We start from the raw sequence: 18,991 nt of genomic DNA, 5'->3' as shown, positions 1-18,991 counted from the left end.
AAAACAAATATGCACTTAGCGGTGAACAGAATGGTATCAATCCTGCTAATTAAGCTAATGCTAACCAGCTCCTCACTCCTGATTCAGAGCAGTTAAACATTTATAATAGTCATACTAAAGGCATACTAAAAGACTTAATAAATTATTAATAATAAATAAATTATTAATTATTATTTAAACGCGTGCACTGTGTTCACTTGTGTCTGTGAGCAAACGGCAGATTGTATCTGTATTGCAGGTTGAGATGGTTTGAAACCTGCATTTATGTAGGACTATCTGCACTGCACAGCAAATATTTTAAGATAGTATTCTTGTGGACATATATACGAAACATATAGAAAAACTGACATATTTATATTGTCAAAAAGTGAATAACAGCAAAAATAGAGATTCAACCAGGATAATGCATATCTAATCCCTGGCAAACAAAACTGTGCATTTTAAATATTTAATTCTTTGGTGGAATTTGAAATTTGGCTCTCTTTATGGTGTCAAGTTGTCATGAATTGAAACTGTCAATATAAACAATTTGTTTCATTAACCTTTATTTTAAGTTGCAAATGACTTTGGATTTGTTTCAGCAGTGACAAAAATAAAAAATAAACAACAAATATAAATAAAAATATTTTTTTCCTTCTCAATTTTCAAGATTTGTTTTTTAATCACATCATCAATATACTAAAATACTTTTTTCCAAACTACGTGAGAAAATTTTCTAATAGCCTAAAGTTTTAGTTTTGTTAGATTTTAAAATGTAATTGCATTTTACATATTTGGTTGAATCTTCTAAAAAGTGTTATTTTCTACACTTTCATAAAAAATGTCATTACCAGTGTGTGAAACATTCCCCACTTTTGTCAATGCTAATGGATTAGTCCGTTTCAAAGTGCAAAGCTTTAATTTCTCACACTCACACAAAAACTCAACTTTCACACACACTCTCTCCCTCTGTTTTTACTCCTCTTTACCCCATTTCTCCCTTCCCATCTCTCTCTCTCTCTCTCTCTCTCCTGCAGGCTGACAGAGGAGCTGTTGTTTACTGCCTCAGGCAGCTTATATAAACTCAGTGTGTAAAGGGATGCCAGAGAGACAGCCGGAAAATGAACACACACACAAACTTTCCTTAACGATCTGAAAAGTTCAGAGTTAAATTAATAAACTTCACACTACTGAAACATGCAGTGAAAATAAACAAAAGATACTGCATGTAACAGAAAGTCTTATCAAAAAATAATATAAGATACACAAATATAACAGCCCACTCCTCCACCCAGTCCCCCAGGCCTGATTGTGCAACTCTGAGATCATTTTTTCTTCATTCATATTTTGTGAATTGTAAAACCAACATTGTAAATGGTTTTAGGTCATGGATTGAGTGTATTGTTACAACACCAGTAAGCACACACATTTAATAATATTTCTCTTATATTACCCGCATATAGTCACTCTCTTCTAACAAAATGTATCTTAAAGATTTTACAGATGACTTAAAATGGATGTCAGTGCAAAATGATTTTGTCATTTTAAAAGTCATTTTAAAACATTTTTAACAATCTGTAAGAATAAGGACAATATGTGAAAACAGAAAGTTAATATAAAATAATATAAATTATAAATATTACAAATATTCAGTTAACATTAAAAACCAAGAAGTCATTATTACATTGATCCTGGTGGTTGGTCCAGTTTTACTCAAGGTTTCCAAACAGAAACAGACGGACAGACAGACACACACACACACCTGACAGTAAATGAAATTACACCGCAAATATTCAAGCCTGACTTGCATTAACCAGACAAGAGTGACCAGCTAATGAAATAATATGAGAGAGAGAGAGAGAGAGAGAAAAAGACAGAGAAAGAGAAAAAGAGAGAGACAGACAGACAGAGAGAGAGAGCGACAGACAGTCAGGGAGAGAGACAAAGATACAGTCAGAGAAAGATAGCGAGAGAGAAAGAGATATAAAAGGGAAGCAGCACTAATTAATTTAAAGCACTACAAAATGACATGTTCGTTGAAAACTGTAGCATATTTTAGTTTCATACTTTTTTCTTCTCTTTTTTCACCACCCTGTTGGATTGCTGTATGCACATGAACTTTTTGTAGTGTTACAATTAGGATATGGATATATTTTTTGTTGTGTTTTGTTTTTTTATTTCTGTTTGAATTGCAGTTTCATTTTGATGTTAATATTGTGGAAAACTTTGTAATGTGAAAATCGTATAAATAAAGGTATCAAAAAAAAATAAGACATGCTCCATTATTTCCGGTATGCATTTTAATTGTTAAATGTAAATGCTGCATGTCCCATAATTCACCATTACCATAGGAATTATCACCATAATTCCTATATTCCAGTTATGGTGATAATAATGTGTACAATCTGAGAGAAATTACTTTATAATAATGGAAAGCTATTTTCTTCCAAATATTCAAGAACAAAGACAAAAAAACATAGGATAATATCAAAATATTCTTATAATTATTAATAAGCAATGTGGTGTGTTGCTGTAGGGTTAACGCAAAAAACACATTACAGTATTAAGACAACAGTATTTAAATCAGAAAGAAATCACATTGTCTTCAATTCATGACTCGACTATTGTTGTTTTGACAATGGCCTCTGGGGGATAAGATAAAGAAAGTGTGTGGGAGAAAAAAAATAACAAGTGTGCGAGAGAGAGATAGGTACAGTAAGAGAGAGAGAGAGAGAGAGAGAGGTTATTTTCCAGAGGCTCGGCCCTCTGTCCTCTCCAGACATTTCCTGCTCTGGTCACTGAAAATAACCCACAGGAAAGCAATTCGGCCTGGACTCAGAGACTGGACCATTACAGACCTTGCTTCAGTCTGCTCTCTTCTTTACAATAAATCCAAGTCAACACTTACAAGAATGCAGCTATAATGTCCTATAGAATTTAATTACATTTGATTATACGCCCTGTGACTACCACACATGCCAACATTGCAATAGCGATATATTGCTGAAACAATATATTGTGCAACCCTAGTCTGCAGTGTACACAGACTTCAGAGTCAAGTAAATCCTATATAATTTACTAGCAAAAATGCCCTGAAACTTTTGACAAGTAGTGTACTCACATACATAAAAATATACAGTACATAAATACACACATACATGACACATACCTGTGTGATTCATATGGTTCCTGCACTTCATAGACGCCAGTGTCTTCATTCTGGTGGGAGTAGACCCAGGGCAGGTTCATATATTCCGGGATCTCCTCATAGAGTGGAACGTTCTCGTACTCTACTCCACAGTCACCATCACCATCGTCCAGTGAACCCTCGTCATCAGCTGAGGTAACCTTGCTGCTGATGGCTGAAGTGTTCGTGCAATCGTCCGACTCGATGCTGGTGCTGGTGCAGTCCAGAGACTGACCGCTCCTCAGCAGCTTCGGAAGCAGCTTCACACAAGTCCGCAACTCCAGAAGCTTCCTAAGACTGCGGCGCTTTTGCTCCGAACGCACCAGTTGCTCGGCTGCTTCAGAACTTGCTGGGGAGCCCACTCGCAGGAGATCTGCAGAAGAGAAGGACTTTGCTCGCTGCTTGACCAGGAAAGGCCTTGTCCCACTGGCTTGTGGCTGGCTGCTGCTGCGATTTGGCTGCTGCTTGATAAAAAGAGGTATTCCTGGAAAGGTGATGCGCCACAGTGATGATTTCTCGGTGGGAGGTGCAGGTAATTCTCCAAAGATGGCTGGAGCAGGTTCAGGTGGTGGGGCCGGTGTAGGCGCTGGTGTTTGTGTTTGAGGAGGTGTGTTTTGTTTCCTCAACACTGCTGATGCAGGTAGGCTGTGCCTCTGGGGCTTTTTCGGAACGACCTTTGGGGACTGTTCCTCCGCAGATGCTGCCTTGGTTATCGTCGTGACTCGAGGTCCACAACCGAGTCTGATTTGTTTGGGTAAACTCCTTGTGAGTGAATACCGGGCAAAATTGCCGTAAGCACCTTCTTCTTCTTCATCATTATCGTTACCATCATCATCAACCTCCTGATCATTACTGATCTTAACATCATCAGTGTTGCAAGGGTCAGCATGATCAGACAGAGTAAGATTGTCCAGTGAGCATGAAGTGAAATTACCTTTTTGATGGAGGGACTTTTGGCGAGGGGGCGGGGCTGGTGGTTGTAGCTCCTCCTCTTCCTCTTCCCTTTCCTCCACTGCTGCTGCAGATACAGAAACTTTACAGAAAAGGGGCTCTGTAATAAGGGGATCAGAAGGGTAAATGGGTTCTTGGTGTAGAACACTGTTTCCGTTGCTTCTATGACTGGAGTCTGTGCTGTGGGTGGAGCCTAAGCTGTGGGTGGAGTCTGTAAAGTTTATGCATTGGGAGGGGTTTTCCTCATTTTCAATGTTCTCCTTGTTGTGCGATGAGTCTAGAGTAGTGTCTGAAAGGGTACTGGAAGATGCCAAGATGTTTTCAGGCACTTCTGGCGAAGATGCGTCTTCAGGACTTTGCGTTGGAGTCTCTGGCGGAGAATCCTCCACCACGTTCTGACGAAGGAGAAGGGTTCTAGGAGGTCGCCGTGGCTGGGGTACAGGAAGGGGCTTACTAGGTGCTGCTGGGACACTAATATCTGCGTGCACACTGTTATTGTTGGAGCTCTGCATGTGTGAAGCCACAGACTGACTCTGCTCAACAGGTTGGTCTTGATTCTGAACCCAAGCTGTGGAGATAGTGTGCACTTGCACTGGTGTGTGTTTTTCTTCAGGTACATCTGAAGGAGAGTGTGTTTGTACTTCCTTTGTGATGTGGCAGATTACTTTCTCCGGTGAGCTTTCTTCATCTTTTAGCATATGTTTGTCTTCTGGTTCATTTCTGTCTTCAGAACACCTTGATTTGCCATTTCTTATGCGGTGATCTTCAGAACAGGGTGGTATGATATAACGCGAGAGCCGTAAAGACGGTATGGATGGACCCCCATTTTTCGAGAGAGTGAGGCTCTGGGTTTTGTTTTGTCTGGCCAGGCCTGGGCTTTGAGAGAGGCATGGTGGAGGTTTCTGTTGTGCTTTAGGGCTTATCTTGGGTAAACATGGTTTAGGGGCTACAGCAGGTTTTCCTCGTTTTCCGACAGAAGGAGATGGAGTAGGGGGTGAAATTTCAGGTTTAGGTGCGATTGGAGGAGGAGCTGACTTCTGAGGAGGAAGCAGCCTGGGTTTGGGAGCAACCGGTGGCTTCTTCATACCTATACAAAGAAAAACATTTTAGCCATTACAAAAAAAAATAAGGAGACCAGCCACTGGTTCAAATAAAAGTGAAAGGTATTGTAATACTCATCAATGTGTTTGTTTACAAATAGAGTCCTGGGGCGGAGAAAGAGCATTCATTATTTACATTATTAACATTGTAAAGATCTGCTTAAGAGCAGTAGCCAGAACAGGCTAAATCCCAAATATCGTAAATTCCACTTACTAACATTATTAAACCAAACGCTACAAACTATTCATTGTTTTTAAAACAGTAATCTGACCTTCAGGTTTTGAATATTTTGGTCTCTCCCCATTCATAGAAATAGGAGCCTGAACTTAATGGGTGTGTATATGAACATATAAGGATATTTATAAGGATAAATAAGGATGTTGCTTAATCTAATGAGGAAACTGTTTGGCTGTTATAAAGGAGTCTACAGATTATTAACTCTATATAATATTTAAATAAACCCCAATAAATCAAGTCAGTGCTCAGTGAAAGTGTCTACCTGTTTTTAACTCTACATACTATTGAAATAAACCCAAATAAACATAAAATCAGTGATCAGGAAAAGGGTATACTTATAATTAACTCTATTAAACATTAGAATAAACCCAAATAAACATAAAGTGAGTGGTCAGTGAGAGCATTTATCTGTAATTAACTCTATATAATATTAGAATAAGCCCAAATGAACCTAAAGTCAGTGGTCAGGGAGAGCAGTCAGTCATCAGTTTTTTCCCCTGTGGTTACTTCCCCATTGTGGGAAACACTGTTTTGTATAGATCTTCCCATTTATTGATCCAAGCCATTTCTATCTTTCCTCCTCCACCTCCTCCTCCTCCGACAGATTTAGACCACTTTCCTTCTTTAATGCTTAAAAGCAGCAACAACCAGTGTCTACCTGTAGGTAACTCTCTTGGTGGTATTTTACCGACTCAGTAAACTGCACTAGATTATGTTGTTTGAGATTGTGCTGCTCATTTAGTTACATTGTTTCTAAGAAATAATTTACACAAGACTGTATACTGTTGAGTGTTATCTTCTTGGAAACTAAACCATTTCTAAACAAATTAGCCTATACACTTTCCTTTTTCAGATTTACAGTGAATTGCAAAAAGAAGATAACCTGTATAGCAGGTGCAATACTATGAGGTATAAGAGATCATATCTTAGAACAGTATATCAGTATATCAATATTTCTGTTATATTGCCTAGCCCTAAGATCCAGATATCTAAGATCTTTAACCAGTAAAAATGATTAGAATTGCTGCTTAAAGAAAATGTTTGATATCAATATTTTAGTGGAGGGTTGATTCTAATATCAGTGCTTCTGCTCGGGAAGACCAACATTTACTTGCAGTTTAAACAAGATGGAATGTAAGTGGATATTTTTCCAAGTGAATGAGATGCACTCAAGATTCACTTCATCCCATTTCTAAATATTCATTTTGTCCCATTTTAACACACCCCAATGAATAAATGCAAAGTATCACTTTTTCTCCTGGGGTTACTTCCTCACTCTTTTGTATAGATCTTCCCATTCATTGATCCAAGCCATTCCTATCTCGCCTCCTCCTTCTTCCCCTCCAGACCACCTTCCTCCTGCAGTGCTTACAAGCCCCAACATCCCAGATCTAACTAATCACCATCTTTAGAGGAGCCTGATGTGCTTAAGGGTGTTACATGTCTTTCAGAACAGGATCTAGGATGGCTGATCTCCAGGAAGAGCACTGGTGTCCACTGTAGAAAAACACAGCAGGAAAAAGTGACCCAAATCCCATCTGTTTTCCTATTTGTGAGAATAATTCAATATCTATAGCAATATAAAATGTTTTCCAATATTTTATTATACATTATTGCCGGGTGCATTGAATTAATTTAGATTTTTCCGACATTTGTGGGTGTAGATATCAGGTGTGGGTGTTTTTTTTAGCTTTTATATTTAAAGTAATTCATAAATATATTGTGGTTGTTTTGGCCATATCATCCATATATGTGACAGTTATCTGTGTGGAAGTGTGAATAGTTAAAAACACAGTGAATCTGACATTTTTAGATTTGGGCTAATACCGTATATGGTATTAAAATATGATATATATCTGATTTGCAGCAATGCGACAGCCAGATCGCAATTCAAGCAACTTTTGTGAGTAAAAGGCAAAATGGACAACAGCAGTGAATGAGGGGTCTAGTTGCAGGATAATGACCGCAGAACAGGTGACAGACTCTTAGATATTTATAGATATTAGATATTTGGAGCGGGATGGACAATATGGTAAAATATAACAAAACAGTATTTATCTAGATAAATTTTTAATAAAAATGTGGTGTACTTCATACAGGTAAACAGGACTAATTACACTGTAATAAAATTTACAGCTGGGTCACTGTTATGCACAATATGTGCAAAGGATATGCACAATATGTAAGGTATATTATCGATGAGGTAACACAACTTATCACGAGACATCAAAATGTTGTCATACTGCCCGCCCCTAGGGTAAATTGTCTCTTAAAACATTATTAAAACATTTTTCACAATACATAATATTTATGTCGATACACATGATATTATTATAATATCTTTAAAAACTACAAATAAAACACTGTCCCACACTAAATACAGTGATTTTTATTCAGATCGTCTCCTCCATCATCCAATTAAAACTGATTAACTATACTCTTTCTAATTAAATGTGCACGTCATCAGTGTTCTTTAAGCACTGATTTTTTTTGGTATCCTTGGTGTGCTTAAATAAGTACATTGTTGATTTGGGGTGGGCGATATGACCCTAAAATAATATCACTGTGTTTCAGAGTATTTTTGCAATAAGTATATTCTTAGCAATATGACAAAACATTCTTTTTTTTTAAAACAAGTGAATTTCAAGTATATACTACTGCAACAAAAACTAAATGAAAAATGTAATACAAATAAAGTAATGTAAAAAAACGAAATCTACCAATATTTAGCGCATGCATATGAACTGCAAACAAAAAGTTAAAAGTAAATGCACTAAACAAAACAAATACAAAATAGATTGCTTTCAAAAATATCGCTAATATCATGATATGAAGTTTTTTTTTAATCATTTGTTTTATTATTATTGTCTACAATACAATATGGCACACCTGTACTATTGTTATGTTATAATTAAATATGGTCATATTGCCCACCTCTAGTATGAACAGCTGAAAAAACATCAAATTTGGTGGGAAAATTTAGGCCACTTAACCTGTTCAAAACAGAGGATGTTAGGATTACTAAAAGGAGCGGACAATGACCTGATCATGCGTGAAGGAACATTCTGTATTTGAGTAGGAGTCACGGTGAAGACGGTATTTGAAATGCATATGCTTGGTTTATTTCTGCAGTTTACTTGGAGTAGATTGTTTATGCTATGAGGGAAGCAGTCCAAAACAAATGAGGGAGAGAAGCTTGGCCTAGGATGCCTGTCTCCCTCTCTCACTGGTTTAGAAAAAAAAAGATGATTGGACTTTCTGAAAGGGATTCTCAAGACTGACTGAGCATGAACAAATACGTTAAAGAGCCTGTATCATGGAAAAACAACAAATCAGAGAGATAAGGCTAGATGATATTCAAAAAATATATATAATATGCAATGTTTTGCTGTTTTGTGATATACATTGTGATTCGGAATTTTCACAGATTTCACAGAAAGTTGATGAGCCACATTTCATTATATTAATAACATACTTGGTGTGTCCAAAATGGGAGAAAAAAACATCCTATTATGCATATATAAGGGAGATATGTCATGGAAAACATAAAAGTGGGAATTTGTTCATATCAAGTAGCAAAAAAGAAATGTACTTTTACATTTCAATAGACTAGCTTCTGCACATGTGCACATTGCAATATCAATTGTAAAGCAATATATTGTGCAGCTTTAGTTGGAACATAATTTATACATTTTAAAACTTCATTACCTAGCCCACATATTTGCTGACTAATATAAAAGTTATACAATTACTTTATTTTTCTTCATCAAAAATCAATGTTTTAACCCAGCCATCTGCCCAAAATAGCTGATGTTATTACTTAAAAAAGTGAACTATTAATACTGCCATTTTGAATCACTGACTGTAAAATCAAGTGAAAATCCATATATATATATATATTGTACTGCAATATAGAATAGGTCTTTCACAAATGTTGGACCATACCTTAATCATTTAGATTTTTTAAATATAATATCTGAATATTGTTATTAATTAAAAGTGCATTGCTTTTAAAAGGATGTCACTGCACTACTATCCTCTTTATTTATTACTATATTAGTGACATTAAGTCTTAATTAATTAATGTCTTAAGATGACAATAAGATTGTAATAATGTCTTACCTAATGCAATACACAGTACCAAGCTATACAAGAACATGTGAAATTATTTTGTAAACAAAAAGCGATAAACAAACTAGAATATGTTATACTCAAGATTTTTCTAAGTAGCCACATTGATGACATTGATGGAGGAGTTGAAGGAGTTTCTGGAGGTTCTGAACAATAATTTTTGCTTTTTCTTTATGCTCTGAAGCAACAGGTTACCCCAAATCACCATCTCAGTTGGTTTTACGTCAGGGGTTGTGGAGGACAAAAACTTTTTTTGTTTACTATGTGATTCTATATGTGTCATTTAATTGTTTGATGGCTTTAATATAAACATACAATGTAGGAAATAAATGAAATAATTAAATAAAGAAAAACATTTATTTATTTATTTATTTTTTTTTTACAACTGGACCTTAGAGGAATACAAGACATAAGCTTTTAAAGTTAATGGCAAAGAGTGTTAAACAGGACCCCAATTATGCACTAAACGAGTAAGGGGGAAAAATCATGTTCACACTTTTGAGTGCATACTAAACAGCGAGTCATCGAGCGGATGTGCTGAGATAGCCAAGTTCCGAACTCACTGCTGTGGGCCATGGAAAAAAAAATCATGAGACTCTTACTTACTTACATACAGCCTCTGATCGACATATTAAACTACAGTAATCACAGCTAACGGTTATGGGTGCATGCTTGCAGGGTAAACCTGTGCTAAGAATGTGTGTTAAAAAGCATGTGCTGTGTTGGTTAGTGTGCCGTGAAAAGATAAAAGGGAAAAGGCGAAATAATCCGGTCCAAAACAAAGACAGAGACAAAGAATAATCCCAACAACAGGTCATTCCTTGGGAGAACAACTGAAGGCACAAAGCCTTGACTAGCTGGCTGAGTTAACACTTTGGAGTTTGGAGGTGCTGTAGCTGAATAATGAAAGAAAAACGTGGTAAAAGGGCAGCACATTTAATACATTACTAAAATTAACAACATTAAGTTAGCGCGCTAGCTAACTAGCTTTAAACAGCATGATTTGTAGCAATTTGTTTTGCCTGGTTAGCAAGGTTAACTTTGTTTAACTCTTAAAAAGTAACTTAGCTAGCTAGCTTATTGACTGTAGCTTTACCTTGATCTAAAAGCAGCTAACGTTATTTATGTTACATAATTAGTTAACTAGTTACCCCCAAAACGTGTCTGAAAATAAAATATAAACTAGCCATCAATCATATCTGCGTTATTATTCTTCCTTAAAGAAACTAGCGTTAACCTGTATTCATGATCCCAAAACTTCTCCCTTCTTCTCCCAGCCGTTTTTACTCAAGGAATAAGCCGCTTTTAGGGAAATTCCTTCATAATTACTTATATGGTAGATATTCCATACTAGTAATTTTATATAACGTTACATTTGTTTAGCTAGGTTAACTTTATTTAACTGTTAATCTACATTTAAAAGCAGCTACCAAGTGACAATAGCTAACTAACGTTATACCATGCTCTAAAAGAGGGTAACCTATCTAGTTAGTTAACTATATAGTGTTAAATTAATTACAAACAAAGCGTGTCTGAAAATCAAATATAGCTACAAAACACAGTTAACCTACCAGCGTTGAAACGCTTTGCAAACTCTGATTCTGTTTGTTATTCCAACAGGAAACTAACCTGTACTCATGATCCCCAAACGTCTCCCTTCTTCTTCCAGCCCGTTTTACTCCATGAATGAGTCGCTTTCAGGGGAATTCCTTCAGATTTACTTCTTTAACTCCGGGATATTCCATAGTAAGTCCAAAAAACAGGAAAAAGCCCTTTACCTACATAAAAACCCATCTCCGCGTTGTTGATTTAGCTAACTAACAAGTGATAAAAAAGAGAAAACAAATCCGACACTCCGCTTTCATTCAGTCTTTCTCTCTCCAACGGCTCATTCTCGGTCTCACCACTTGGGGCTTCGCATCCACGATTCTCCGACACGCCGCAAGGGGCGCTGTCGAGTTGCTCGGGTGGCCACGTCACTCACGATCAAAGCATCATGGGAAGTGTAGTTTCGCGCGCCGGCTCGCTTTGCGCAACCGAAGGGCTGATGAAGCCGCAGTTTCTAAAGCGTATCGACTACAATCCCGGCATGCGCGATTTTTTGGGCGCATATGGCGGAGAGCTATGACTGAGGACTTGGATGAAGAGGTTGTGTTCGAGGTGAGTGTGCGGGTTTTGGTAGTTTTAGGGGCAGTTAGGCAAGGCGAGCTGAGTCGGGCGGTGCTCCTTTTCGACCAACAGCTGCAGATCAATAGAGCTTAGTAGTGGCAGAGCAGAGGCTGACTGCTGCTGTGTAGCTGAGCAGCACATCTCTAACTAGGTTAGCTAGCTAAAAGCAGCACAATTATATGTAGCTAGTTGATTAAATCTGGTGTAATAACTAGGTTAGCTAGTTAGCTAACTAGGTTAAGTTACATTCATTCATTTTGCACGAGCCATTCACTGATGTCAGAGAGGCGTGTGTGTGTATGGAGGGATGGGTGTACATACAGTATATGGGGTATGCTCTATATGTTTATCTATATTGCATCTGCATTTTAACACATTTTTTTTAAATCTATTAGATTGTTATTGGTTTATCCAGGTTGTTTTCAGTGGCAGCAGAGTCTGACACTCTCTTTATAAGTGCAGCCTGATTAGAATAGCCCCAGTTTATGGCTGCAACACTTGCTGCTTGCTGCTGTGAAGTGACGTATGATGGTCATAAATATGCTAAGAGAACAGGGGCTGGTATGCACAAGGCACTCACAAGTTTCAAGACTGATCTCAGATCAGATTCCTTTGTATTAGTGATGGTTAATGTGGTAAAACCTGATTCTAGATCAGTGTATACAGGCCCAGGGTCAGATTTTGCAGGTGGAGTGAACTTCCAAAAGCTGAATTTTGTTACTTTTAAACAAACACTGAAGAAGATTTTTAGTTAAACTTTTACCTTGCAAGTCTGACTACACTGAGTCCCTACTACATTATGTTTTTATTTTATAACATTATGTATATAACATTGTGTATAATAGTAAACAAGAAATTACTATTATTAATTAGCTATTTTCATCCTAATTGTCAATCCCAATATAGGGTCACTTTTGTGTCTACAGCATAGTTGTTTACATTTCAGTACACTAATAATGTATTTACTTTGAATTAACACATTATTACAAGCAGCAAAATGTTAATCTCACTTTAAAGTACTTTTTGTAAATGCAGTTGTCTGCAATGGGGGACACAAAAATAAGAGACCACTTAAAATGTTGAGTTGTTTTGATTTTTGCCAAATTGAAAACCTCTGGAATATAACCAAGAGGAAGATGAATGATCACAAGCCATCAAACTGAGCTGAACTACTTGAATTCTTGCACCAAGAGTGGCATAACGTTATCCAGAAGCAGTGTGTAAGACTGGTGATGGAGAGCATGCCAAGATACATGAAACCTGTGATTAAAAACCAGGGCTATTCCACCAAATATTGATTTCTGAACTCTAAAAAAACTTTATGAATATTACCTTATATTTGCATTTTTTGAAGTCTGAAAGCTCTGCATCTTTTTTGTTATTTCATCCATTTCACATTTTCTGCAAATAAATGAAATTTTTTTTGGGAATTTGGGAGAAATGTTGTCCGTAGTTTATGTAATAAAACAACAATAATTTTTTTCCAGAGCTGTATATAAGCTATTTTAAACTTGTCCAGAAAAGTATTGTTCATCACCTTATTTTGGGATAAATTCACATTTTTAAGAAATTAACTTTTTACATTAGTGACATCACAAACTTTATTTTGTGATGATTTGATTTTCAAGGGAGCGAATACACTTGTTGCATGTTTAGCAAATAATAATATTAGGATGATGACCAACCAGATGCATTTTTACACACATTATTTATTACAGGATTGTTTGGAGTAGCCCAGAATTTGGGATGGTTGACTTCAAATTATTATAATTGATTGGCAATCCAAAAGGCCCTTTTTATTGTTTAGTGTGGTTACATGCACAGTTGGACAGACCAGTCTACCCCAGGTAAGGCAGTGGTGTTAACCATTATGCTACACCACCATACATCACTTTTATTCTTGCATGATCCAGAAGCACCTACTTTCTTAAGATGACCAAATTGTTTTTTTGTTTTTTTTTTATGGCCTGCTTCCTGACTTGAAAACACTTAAAAAAAAGGTACCAGGCATACTACTTTAACACATAACTCAGTAAGCACAATCCAGGCTAATGTTTGCAACTTACACACAAAAGTCAGTTTAAGGAACTTTTAAAACTGGGCTTCCAGTTTTAAAAGTTGCTGATGGCATATCATAATAGCATATCATAATAGCATATCATAATTGTGTTGGTTTGACTTTTGTTATAGTATAGTAAATAGTTGGACTTTATTTTTAGCTGACAAGCTCTCCAACATCACTCCACTATGAATTCTTTATTGTATCAGAGGGTGCTTGAGGACATTTTGAGACCATCAATACAAGCACTGAATACACAGCTGAAAAAATTCCAGATGGTTATAAGAAACATTTAAGAAGGGAGAAATACCAGCTATATTACATTACATTTTATAACTTATGTTTTAAAGTGAGTGCTTTTTTATGTTTTTTTATGTTTTAAAGTGAGTGAAGTTTTATTTGTTTAGTTATATAATCTCCATCTTTTAGTACTGTTCAAATTAAGCTACATTTTTTAAAAAGATAATGGTTTTCATGGGTGGGGTTTACATTTTTTTTAACATTGTATATTTTTGACAGTAAAAAAGTGTGATGAGAAAGTTACATGGGTTAGTGAAGTCTTCACAAATTAATAATAGGTGTGTTAATCACAAGGCATCTCAATATGATTGATGTGATTCTGTGATACCCAATGCATTGCAAAACAATAATTATAATGATTGTTAGTGGTTTCATGGAAGTGTTTTTAATAAATGGAGAACATATATATATATATATATATATATATATATATATATATATATATATATATATATATATATATATATATATATATATATATACAGTTGTGGTCAAAAGTTTACATACACTTGTAAAAAAACATAATGTTATGGCTGTCTTGAGTTTTCAATAAGTTCTACAACTCTTATTTTTCTGTGATAGAGTGATCGGAACACATACATGTTTGTCACAAAAAACAGTCATAAAATTTGGTTCTTTCATAAATTTATTATGGGTCTGCTGAAAATGTCACCAAATCTGCTGGGTCAAAAATATACATACAGCAACATTAGTATTTGGTTACATGTCCCTTGGCCATTTTCACGGCAACTAGGCGCTTTTGGTAGCCATCCACAAGCTCCTGGCAAGCTTCAGGTCGAATGTTTGACCACTCTTCTTGACAGAATTGGTGCAGTTCAGCTAAATGTGATGGTTTTCTTGCATGAACCCGTTTCTTTAGCATTGTCCACATGTTCTCAATGGGGTTTAAGTCAGGACTTTGGGAAGGCCATTCTAAAACCTTAATTCTAGCCTGGTTTAGCCATTCCTTTACCACTTTTGATGTGTGTTTTGGGTCATTGTCTTGTTGGAACACCCAACTGCGCCCAAGACCCAACCTTCGGGCTGATGGTTTTAAGTTTTCCTGCAGAATTTGGAGGTAATCCTCCTTCTTCATTATCCCATTTACTTTCTGCAAAGAACCAGTTCCACTGGCAGCAAAACATCCCCAGAGCATAATACTACCACCACCATGCTTGACAGTAGGCATGGTGTTCCTGGGATTAAAGACCTCACCTTTTCTCCTCCAAACATATTGCTGGGTGTTGTGGCCAAACAGCTAAATTTTTGTTTCGTCTGACCAGAGAACTTTCCTCCAGAAGGTTTTATCTTTGTCCATGTGATCAGCAGCAAACTTCAGCCGAGTCTTAAGGTGCCTTTTCTGGAGCAAGGGCTTCTTTCTTGCACGGCAGCCTCTCAGTCCATGGCGATGTAAAACACGCTTGACTGTGGAGACTGACACCTGTGTTCCATCAGCTTCCAAATCCTTGCAGACCTGCTTCTTGGTGATTCTTGGTTGACTCTTGACCATCCTGACCAATCTCCTCTCGGCAGCATGTGATAGCTTGCGTTTTCTTCCTGATCGTGGCAGTGACACAACTGTTCCATGCACTTTATACTTGCGTATAATTGTCTGCACAGTTGCTCTTGGGACCTGTAGCTGCTTTGAAATGGCTCCAAGTGACTTCCCTGACTTGTTCAAGTCAATAATTCGCTTTTTCAGATCCACACTGAGTTCCTTTGACTTTCCCATTGTAGCTTTTGTAGCTGAGTCTAATCACTGGGTCAAATGAGCCCTATTTAAATGGGCTCATGAGAAGTCAACAGCTGTAGTCAATCAGAATCACTTACAAGAAGTGAAGAGGCCATGACATGAAGCTAATTTGATTGACACAACTCGCTACATCACCAAAATTGACAAATTTTGTTGCTGTATGTATATTTTTGACCCAGCAGATTTGGTGACATTTTCAGCAGACCCATAATAAATTTATGAAAGAACCAAATTTTATGACTGTTTTTTGTGACAAACATGTATGTGTTCCGATCACTCTATCACAGAAAAATAAGAGTTGTAGAACTTATTGAAAACTCAAGACAGCCATAACATTATGTTTTTTTACAAGTGTATGTAAACTTTTGACCACAACTGTATATATATATATATATATTTATTTTTTTTCTAGTGCATCGCACTTTGATGTGCATATGATTGTACATACACATTGTGAGTTTATCATACAGGTCCTTTGTGTTTCCAGCCTGCATCTTGCGTGAGTGTGTGCACCGTCGACCCAGATGTCAGCACAGAGCACCTCTGTCAAATTCAGTCTGCTCTGGTTCTAATGAACCGTGCTCCCAAAATGAGGTCTTTACCCGCAGGCCGGTTTAGCTGCTCTGCCTCGCTCTCATACAAAGGCTAGCTGGGTCTCTCTGCCTGCTGTGGAAATTAGCCGCACAATGGGAGTCTCAAAGTTCAGAGCTGGAGGCTCGTCACCTCAGAAAAAAGGGCTTTTACTGGGTGAGATTAGTATGATTGATTTGATTGGAGCTGGACTATAAAAGCTATAAAGCTTCTTTAGCCACTCAAATCCAGCTGGACTGGAAATGTGGGTCGGAGCATTCGGAGCCTGATCGCTGATAACGGGCCTGAATGCCGGCTCTCCGGACGCGGACTGGGACCTGTGACTGATATCCTGTGCCGAGTGATGGAGACGGGTGGAAGGGCTAGGAGAGGAGTGAGGGACGATAGAGAGGTAAGGGAGGAGGAGGAGGCGGCGACGGGCGATGATGGTGGTGGTGGAGGAGGAAGAGGAAGAGAGGAAGGGATGTTAGAGCTTTTCCTTTCACCAAGAGCATAAACTCCAGCTTCCTGAGAGGAACATCTGAATCATGACCCCTCTCTTTCTCTCTCTTTCTCTCTCTCTTTCACTCTCTTTCTCTTTCTTTTGCTCTCTCCTGTTTGCTGAACTTGACATCTCTTTCTCTCTTTTTCTCTCTCTTTACAGAACTCTCCACTGTTCCAGTATTTGCAGGATCTAGGACACACCGATTTTGAGGCATGTGCACCCATCTCTCAGACTCAGGAGGAGGAGCTGAACGCCCAGGAGAGGCTTCTTCCCCAGGACATCCTCCCCCCATCCAGAGTGAGTGACAGCATGTGCTTATAAAGATGGTGCCATTCTTATTTCATTATTAAATCATTACCAAACTGCACAGTCACAAATATATTGTTTTGGAAGCTATATTGTCCCAAAAATTATTGACATAAACAATATTGTTGTCATTTTATGCCTCTGGTTAACATAATACTACTTATAATGCAATTATACTCGTTTAAAGAGCAATGAACTTTTAATTATTTAAATATTTAGACTTTGGAATTGGAATATAAAATGTAAAACATTACATAAACCTAAATAAACCTACTATCTGTTGATCTGTTGATGCAAGTGTTGATATACACAAGTGTATCCAAACATACAAAAGTTCACAGATTTTAGTAAAAGTATGGTTTTGTTACGTACGATAATAGCTTATTTAATTTGTATTTAAATTATTACAAACTATCAAATTACAAAATATCAACAGTAGAACTTAATATTAAAAAAAAAATAGACAGAGTAAAATTGTACAATTTAACTCAAATAAAATTACAATAAAATTAAAATAGGTTAGTAATAAAATGCATAAATAAAAAAATCAAATAAATAGTGTAAATAAACATAATTAAACCAAGACAGTATATATATTGTAAAATGCTACATATAAGCCAGACTGAATATGTAGGTTATTGATTTGCGTTTGGAAAAGTGTACACTTATTCCTACATTTGTCTGAATTATTTTGGACAAATGGAGATTTAACACATATTGGGTCTTTTTCACCAGTTTTGTTTTAAGTCATAAGAAAAGGTCTATGTCAGATTTATGATGTGTTTTTAAAGTGCAGAATTATTCACAGCTCAGCTCTTAAAGGGACCGATTCTATTGTTGTCATAAATGGACTAAATCGCTAGTAAGAAATATTATTAAATATAAGGATCTTTGCGAACAATGCAATGTTAGTTTTAGGCATAAAATTATTCTTAAGAACGGTTGGTAAATAAGCCATTGTCATTATTTGGGCTCATACATGGGGCCATACCTCTCTTCTTCTCATAACTATATGACATGCTTAATACTTGATTTATAGACACAGGATGATTCACTGCAGTTACTGAATAACCATTCTTACTATAAATAAGTGAATAATAAGCCGTGGGTTCAAAAGGTTCAGTTACATTAACAAATGTAACGTTTGTTCGCTGTTTGTGAGATTATCGTGTAAAGGTGATGAAATATAACACAGATCTGATGTGAGAGCTTGCTGGTTGTTTGTAAGACTGGGAGCATTGTGGAGGACTGGGAGTACTGTGGTAATTAGCTGGAAGCTGCTTTGAGTGAGAAATGTCTGTACTGCAGATTTACATGCTGAACTTAAGCAGCTTTGGGGTTTTAAACTACACACATGCACAGATTCATGAGTACTACGGCAGTTAATGGGAGCCTATTGTTTAAATAAAGCATAAGCAGATGCTGTTGCTGTTGCCTCAGCCTAATCTGATATTTCTAAACCCAGGCAGGCATGTGGTTTACACTGACACACTCTCAGAGATGGGTCTGTTGGTCATTGGTGTGACAGGAAGTGATGAATGTGGGGAAGATCCCGAGGTCGAGTAACATTTCTTATGTTCTGATCTAAATGTGTGTATGGTCATGTATATGAGCATATGTAGGCCGTCACGACAACAGTATTTTTGTGGGCTAAATGTTGTCCCAGAAATGATTGGCACAAATGAAGTTAGTCATTTTAAGACCATTAAATGCTGTTGATATAGTGATTAATTTGATAGCATT

General features: G+C 36.9%; 2 protein-coding genes across 5 annotated transcripts in view; one reads left to right on the top strand and one right to left on the bottom strand.

Moving 5' to 3' along the window:
- The window catches only part of fgd6 (FYVE, RhoGEF and PH domain containing 6), a 31,215-nt gene extending 19,695 nt beyond the window's left edge, over positions 1-11,520 (bottom strand). The window contains exons 1-2 of the mRNA XM_007234965.4: positions 11,216-11,520; positions 3,149-5,204 (exon numbers count right to left, since the gene is read on the bottom strand). Of these exons, the coding sequence (XP_007235027.3) occupies positions 3,149-5,204; positions 11,216-11,225 (2,066 nt within the window). The 5' untranslated portion in view covers positions 11,226-11,520. The remainder of the gene's footprint in view (positions 1-3,148; positions 5,205-11,215) is intronic.
- Positions 11,521-11,590: 70 nt separating this feature from the next.
- vezt (vezatin, adherens junctions transmembrane protein) overlaps positions 11,591-18,991 on the top strand; it is a 34,016-nt gene continuing 26,615 nt past the window's right edge. For 2 of the 4 annotated variants that reach the window (XM_007234968.4, XM_007234967.4), the window contains exons 1-2: positions 11,591-11,746; positions 17,102-17,239. In XM_007234968.4, coding sequence (XP_007235030.3) covers positions 11,711-11,746; positions 17,102-17,239 — 174 coding nt within the window. In that variant the 5' untranslated portion in view covers positions 11,591-11,710. Of the gene's footprint in view, positions 11,747-16,367; positions 16,850-17,101; positions 17,240-18,991 lie in introns of those variants that run through there. The other 2 variants (XM_015601791.3, XM_015601792.3) reach the window with 2 other exon arrangements.

The sequence above is a fragment of the Astyanax mexicanus genome, chromosome 2 (assembly GCF_023375975.1).
Source record: "Astyanax mexicanus isolate ESR-SI-001 chromosome 2, AstMex3_surface, whole genome shotgun sequence".
Lineage (NCBI taxonomy): Eukaryota > Metazoa > Chordata > Actinopteri > Characiformes > Acestrorhamphidae > Astyanax > Astyanax mexicanus.
Note: the sequence above shows the minus strand (reverse complement) of the source record. Positions and strands in the feature narration are given on the sequence as shown.